The following is a 7414-nucleotide window of genomic DNA, read 5'->3' as shown; positions in this document are numbered from 1 at the left end:
AACCACTGCCTGACAGCGGTCAAAGCTGCTTCCGGACCACCTCCTGGAAATCAGAGAATGGAGGCACTAGGAAGCACTTGAACTCCCGCCTCGCTTTTTTGTTTTTTTAATCATCAAACTGGGAGGGGTGGACCCTTCTTAGTTTGTTAATGTACTGGGAGGAAAAAATTATTTGCAGATGTAGAAAAATAAGACTTTTATTGAACAGTATGAACAGTGAAATGTAAAACAAGATTAGGGCAGGACAAGTTTGTCCATCACTCGGGTTTAAAATGTCTCTTTGCCGCCTCTGAGTCGTATCTACTTGGCTTCATCCGGTCGGACGGTTGTCCACTTTGCAGACGTCTGCGGTGTGAAGCCGTGTACTTCACGTCAGCCTCGAGCCTCGCCTGGAGGGAGGCGCACAGGTCGGATAGCTCCCGGCTGCGGAAGGATGGAGGCCGCACTATCCATCCACACACCCCGTCAATGCTGCCGTCCTCCTCGTCGGACATCATGTCCATTGTGACGCCCTCCCACAACTCAATTTCCTCTGGAGCAAGGACTGTCTTCCTGGAATCCAGCAGCTGTGAACACAGTGGGAACAGGGGACCAAGACCACTCAATCAACACTGAAGTCATAGGGACCAGCAGCAGTATTCTAACCAAACTTTATCCAAAACACACAATGTCACGAATCAAAGTATCATGTCTGACCCTCCTTCTTCTCTGGCGACTCCGGGCAGAAGACTTGATGGCTTCAACCTGATCCGCCATGTCGGGTTGGCTGTAGTGGAAGTTCCTCCGCAATGTCTCAAAGTAGGTTTTACATGCGGCTGAAAAACAGTAAAATCAAGACATTATTAGCTTCTTCTTTTTTTTTTTTTTTTTTGCTATTGTCAGCTTTTGTTGCTGTTGATGAAGTCAGAACATTTAGAGCAGCTTTAAACTAGATCCTTACACAGAATGGCGTCTCTGTCCACATCCTTCAAATGTGGACTTGCAGCCAGAGTTTGAACTAAATACAACGTCACCGCCTCATTGTGAGGCGAGCCCAGCCTGTGGAAATAAATCACATCCTTAATTTACGACTCGCAGCAGAATAAACATGGAGTTTTGAAGCAGCAGACCAAATTTGAAGAGTCTCACCTTTGGTCTGGTTCATAACGCATGACGTTTTCTTCCGAGTTATACAGTCTGCGAACCGTATCCTGAAAGCACAAAAACACAGACGGTCACGTTAGTGAACAAAGACGCAGGGCGACAGGATATCACCGCTTAACGTTGTCAATTCAGTGCACTGAGCTGAAATTCAATAAAAATCTGCTTCAAATGGAATTCATTCTCACTGCGATTTTGGGACTGTGCGCTCGTCTTTTCCGCTTTATTCCGTGGCCGTTGGCAAAGCCGTGAAGTCTGGCCTCCAGCGCAGCGATTCTCTCCTTCAGCCTTCGCTCCGTCAGCTCCGATGTGACGAAAGCCTGCTCCAGCTTCTCCTCCAGCTTCTGCCCAACCTGCGCCATCTGGCGAGAGAGCTCACTGATAGAGGTCCGCAGCTTTCCCTCAGTGTCTTCCAGTTCCTCCTTGATCAGTGGAGCTTCTGGTTCTGCTGGTTCCTCCTTGATCAGTGGAGGTTCTGGTTCTTCTGGTTCCTCTGTGATCAGTGGAGGTTCTGGTTCTGATAGTTCCTCTCTGATCAGTGGAGGGTCTGGTTCTGATAGTTCCTCTCTGATCAGTGGAGGGTCTGGTTCTTCTGGTTCCTCTCTGATCAGTGGAGGGTCTGGTTCTGATAGTTCCTCTTTGATCAGTGGAGGGTCTGGTTCTTCTGGTTCCTCTCTGATCAGTGGAGGGTCTGGTTCTGATAGTTCCTCTTTGATCAGTAGAAGTTCTGGATCTTTCAGCTCCAGACAGCAGCTTATTTGCTCCTCCCTACAGTCATGGTGCTGTTGCTGCTCTGGAGGGACAAAAGTGTATAAGATAGAGTTAGTGACATTACTTCTACGACTTAAACAAATCTGGGACTCCAGTGGTGGCATTACATTTCATTCAAACACTTCATTATTGCTTGATGATCCAGTTGATAGATTCATGTGTATATTCATTCATTCACTCAACATTCCGTTCAGTGTTCACCTGAGATGAGTGAAATGAGACGTCCTGCTTTTAAATGTTCTCAGGAAATCTCTCCTCAGAGAAAAAACAAAGGGGGCAGACAAACAGGCGCTCGATACAGGGAAGGAAGATACAGGGGGAGGTAGAGAAGCAAAGAAACAAAGTATGCAAGAGGTCAGCTCAAACAGCCTTAAAGGCCCTCATGCACCAAACGGCTGGCTACCACCAGGTCTACACCTCTGGTCTGGGAGCACAGGTCGGTCTGAGGCCCGGTCCAGCCCGTTCATATCACAGACAGAACTCTTCACCCTCACAAACATGCGTTTGCTTTAATCCCTGAGTTTGAGACAAGACAGTGGCAGACTAGATCATCTTGTCTGTTGAAAATACACATTTTTATCACGTATACTCGGAGGCACAACAAAGAACAACTTTAAATCTTAATTCAAAGATTACTCTGGCTCTACTTTACTGCTGTGGCTCAGTCCAGATGAACCGGAGCTGTATGTGACCCCCCGGGACTAGCAGGAGGACAGAAGAGGGGGGAGCCACCAATGCAGCCCAGGCAGACAGGAGGAGACTGAGGTGTTCGATCAGACTCTGATCTTTGTTTCTCATCTCAGCCACGCGCAGGTCACGCCGCCAGTTCAGCTCCGCGAGCAAACAAGCCGCCGGTCACAACGCGGATCCAGTGGATGAACTCTGGCCGTGGTCTCCAGGCGCTGGGGGACATACCTGCTGTGTGCGGCTGGGTCTGAGGCTTCCAGCTGAGCTCCAGGAGTCTCTTCTGGCGGTCAATCTCCTCCTCGTAGCGGAGCAGAGTCTGCTCCACCACGGTGAAGATTTCCCCGGCGGCAGCAGCGAGTTGCTCCTTGATAAGCTCTCTCAAAGCCTGCACTGAGCTCATGGCTGCGGCAGAGAGATCACTCTCCTCCCTCGGGCTCCACAACAAAGCCGCGGGACCAGACGCCTGCTGATGACGTCACGCTACGGCAACTCCCCTCGGACAAAATACATCCGGCTGTTTTCACAGCTTTCCTTTGTCAACCTGAAGTTTCTATCCTCACACCAATAAAGTCCTTTTCAATAAGACGATTTATGTATTTATTTATTTATTTATACACTTATTTATTTATTTGTTTATTATAATCTGCATCTGGCAGTTATTTGTTTGAACAGTTATCAATTACACTTCAGTACGTCGTCTTATTGATAACAATAAGAACAAGTTCACATTCCGTCTTTTCTTTGTCTCATATATCTTCTTTTATCTGTCCTGTATATTTTTTAGTAAATCTGAGAAATCAATCAAGACTTATAACGTCATAGTTATTCAAAACAACAGTTTATTGTAGGGTTTTAGTCTCACATGTTTCCATTTGGCCAGGCCTACAGCTTCTGTGTGCAATCAACAGCATTTGCCATGTTTTGCTGTAAAGACAGATTTATTAAATTCCCCTAGTGAGGGTACATAAGGCTGACCTTTGTTTGTGTATATATATTGATGCAATCAATTTCCTACATGCTTTTTGGTCTCAAATGGCTGTGGCTGCATCTTCAAATACCCCCTCCCACAAGATGATGCTCTGTGGATATTTCTAAAGAGCCAAGGTGTTGCTGAGGAGAATATTCAGAAAATTACTTAATCAGTATCATGTAAGTTGCTGTATATTCACCATTGAAATGTATTTTGTGACACAAAAAAAAAAAAAAGAAAAGCAAAGCCTTATCTTCCCAGATCATTTGAAATGGCTGTGTTGGAAGAAGGAAACCTTTAAAGGTGCATTAAGGAGTTTTACAACCTTAAAAATACTTATTTTCCACCATAAATATGTTACACATTTTTAATGCTGTGTACAATGTGCCCTGACATATTCATTACAAGTACCTGTAACAGCGCTAAATTGTCACTTGAAAGTCACAGTGCCGGTCAGGCACCAGCATTTTTTTGGGGCGAATTTGAAAAGAATGACGTAATGCTCGCTCCGACTGGTTAGGTTTCGTGTTGTCCGCCATTACTCCGCCAGATGCTTAGTGAGCAACAACTGAGCAGGAGCTTCCAGAAAGTAAGAAAAGACTGGCTTCTAGCACTGCCACAGCTCCACACAGACTCCACCAGGGAAAAGAAACTTAAATCTTACTTGAGCGCTTCTAAACCAGCGAAGACGGAGTTCTCCTCTTCCGTGCACGCGAGCCACAGGGACGAGTTTTTCACTAAGCTGCATTACGCCCAAAGCCTGCAGGGGGCGCTGTTTCGCATAAAACGTGCAAACTCCTCAATGCACCTTTAAACATGTTGGACGGAGGTACATGAGGACTGGAACTGAGAAACACTGCAATAAGGGCATATTGGTGGAAGCTACACAGTTATGTACAACAAGCACTGCTCCAACTAGACAGAACACACACATCATACACTATATGTCAAAATAATCTGCACCTTTTTATCATGTGCAATCATCACCCATTCACCCATTCAGCTTGTGTAACTCATATATGTATATATATATATATATATATATATATATATATATATATATATATATATATATATATATGTGTGTGTGTGTGTGTATATATATATATATATATATATATATATATATATATATATATATATATATATATATATATATGTGTGTGTGTGTGTGTGTGTGTGTGTGTGTGTGTGTGTGTGTGTGTATGTATATATATATATATATATATATATATATATATATATATATATATATATATATATATATATATATATATATATATATATACATTTATTAATTTATTTATACGGGGCCACAGTAGCTCAGTTGGTAGAGCAGGTCGTCTTATAACCGGAAGGTTGGCGGTTTCGATCCCAGCTCCCGCAGGCGTAAAACTGCCGTTGTGTCCTTGGGCAAGACACTTCAGCCACCTTGCCTAGTATGAAAGTTGTGAGAGTGAATGGCTGGTGGTGGTCGGAGGGGCCGATGGTGCAGATTGGCAGCCTCGCTTCCGTCAGTCTGCTCTAGGGGAGCTGTGGCTACAGTAGTAGCTTACCACCACCCAGTATGGAGAGAATGAATAATGCAATGTAAAGCGTCTTTAAGTGTCCAGAAAAGCGCTATATAAAACCAATGCATTAAAGGTATAATACAACATTTTCTCGAAAAGACGAAGCCCCACGTCTGTTACTCACTTTTTGAACAACGCGCATGCGCCAGACCATCCGCCCGGCTCTCCTGCCTCTCCCAGAAAACGCGGAAGTGTACGAGCGCGATCTCCTCTTCTCCGGGCGTGCACGGCTCTGTACAGTTTCTGCGATCCGCCTCGCTCATAAATAAAGCTTTTTTTTTCCGAAACAGCTACAGTTTCGTTATGTCAGACTCGCCATCGGTAAGTACGAGCTCAGAAGCTCACCGGCTACATAAACACTCTGAATGCGCATGCGCAAAAGGGAGAAGCTGATTGGGCGCAAGCACGGAGAACCGCCTTACGAAAGCAGCTCGTCAGAATGATTGACAAACAGACCCACCAATTATTTAGGTGATCCACCCGGAAATCAAAATGTTGTATTACACCTTATATATATATATATATATATATATATATATATATATATATATATATATATATATATATATATATATATATATGTGTGTGTGTGTGTGTGTGTGTGTGTGTGTGTGTGTGTGTGTGTGTTTATCACATATTTTTCTATTATATTGTACACATGTGTCTGTCTTAAATGTGTGTTTAAATTATATCTAACTTATAACTGTTAATATCATAGTATGCATATCTGTCCGTCTTAAACATATATCTTAATTATATCTCATGTCTTATCTAGTGTATATCTGTTATTTATTTCATTATATCTGTCTCAGATCTATATGTAAATTATATTTAATTGATATCTGTTAGTTTATACCTGTTACTTAATTATATCTGTCTTAAATGTATATTTAAATTCCATGTAATTATATTTAATATTTAGTTATGTCGATCAGTTTATATCTCTTATTTAATTATACCTATCCTAATTTTTCATTCAAATTATATTTAACTTTTCTATGTATGGTGGGGCTTTCTATTTTTTTACTTTTCTTTTCTACGTTTTTGCTCCTGTAACCCTGCAATTTCCCCCTGCGGGACAAATAAAGGACTTTCAATTCAATTCAATTATTATCAATACGAATACATACACAAAATAAAACATTGCTTTCTTGGATTCAGAGCTTCAAGTATATTTTTCTGTGATGTGATATCCCTTTATAATGTGTAACTACATCTGAATGCAGTACTCTTTTCTACTGTTAAAAACACAATTTGAGAAACAAGTTTGAGATTCCTTTTTTTTAACAACAAATGTACAACTCTATTGAATTAATTTGCTCTAAAGTGGCTTTAGTCAATTTAACGTAAGGACAAATACACATTTAATTTACTGGATTTTTGTCAGGGTTGCTACAAACATCATATCAGTGTTAATGAGAGTTGTTACAGTGAAAGTGTTACATTTATTTTTTATACCTTGATGGTAATGTGGTTACAGACATGTACACAGTTCACTTTGGAAAAATAAGTTACTCCTGTTCTAATTGCAATCCTCCCAATTTAACTCGCTATTGCTACAAATGCGACTGTACTGCAGGAGACATGTTTAGGTTTATTTATTTAGTGTTGCTATTATTTTTGACCACTTGGGGGGGATATTGTACCGTTGTGTCACAAGTCACATGGGATTCAGGTTAAAGTTAATGGTGAGGGAGAATGGATCCTGTCTCAGAAAGCAGGCCCACTTAGTTTAAATAACTGCTGAAGGAGGGCCCTATTTAGTCATAACTTTTGATAAGTGGAATTAATCAAATGTGGAAAAATCTAGAAGAAAAAAAATGCAAGATTGCTTCTATCAAAACATTGTCAGTGTTATGAAAGCAACATTTATACATTTCATAAATATTTCTGCTGGCAAACCATATATCCAGCAATAAATTGTTCCTATTTACAACTACATTGTGTACACCAAACAGGTTGACTTTTTGTTGTTAGGGTGCAATTTAAGTTAAAGAGCAGATGGTGCTTCTCTTAATATTTTTGACACCAAACAACATATTACTGTAATTACCTGTTTAAAGATTAACAGGCAAAAGCATGCTCAATAAAACTCTTTGGTCAGTTCTCATAGGCATGATAATTAGATGCTGTAGCAAGTTTTATTTAATGACACAAGTTGTTCCAACTTCCAGATTTTCTTTTGTACATTATTTCTACCCTATCATGTCAGATCCCATTAAGTCATACTGGTGCAGCTTTGAGGAAAACTTTGCTGCTTAGAGCCTTGAGACCC

General features: G+C 41.4%; 1 protein-coding gene across 1 annotated transcript; it reads right to left on the bottom strand.

Moving 5' to 3' along the window:
- Positions 1 to 213: 213 nt before the first annotated feature.
- Positions 214 to 3027, bottom strand: LOC115382215 (uncharacterized). Its single transcript, XM_030083919.1, has 6 exons — positions 2827 to 3027; positions 1329 to 1933; positions 1129 to 1190; positions 941 to 1038; positions 697 to 815; positions 214 to 566 (listed from the first exon to the last, which is right to left on the bottom strand). The coding sequence occupies exons 1-6, from the start codon at positions 2996 to 2998 to the stop codon at positions 258 to 260; spliced, it is 1365 nt and encodes a 454-aa protein (XP_029939779.1). The 5' UTR covers positions 2999 to 3027; the 3' UTR covers positions 214 to 257.
- Positions 3028 to 7414: the final 4387 nt, after the last annotated feature.

This window comes from Salarias fasciatus, chromosome 23 (assembly GCF_902148845.1).
Source record: "Salarias fasciatus chromosome 23, fSalaFa1.1, whole genome shotgun sequence".
Taxonomy (NCBI): Eukaryota; Metazoa; Chordata; class Actinopteri; order Blenniiformes; family Blenniidae; genus Salarias; species Salarias fasciatus.
The sequence above is the reverse complement of the archived record's forward strand: the minus strand, read 5'-3'. Positions and strand labels throughout refer to the sequence as shown.

Excerpts from the sequence above, each read along its gene's own strand:
- LOC115382215 (XM_030083919.1), bottom strand. The coding sequence starts at position 2,998 with ATGAGCTCAGTGCAGGCTTTGAGAGAGCTTATCAAGGAGCAACTCGCT. Across the intron at positions 1,934-2,826 it reads GACCCAGCCGCACACAGCAG|AGCAGCAACAGCACCATGAC; the intron begins GTATGTCCCCCA and ends TTGTCCCTCCAG. Across the intron at positions 1,191-1,328 it reads CGCACAGTCCCAAAATCGCA|GATACGGTTCGCAGACTGTA; the intron begins GTGAGAATGAAT and ends TTGTGCTTTCAG.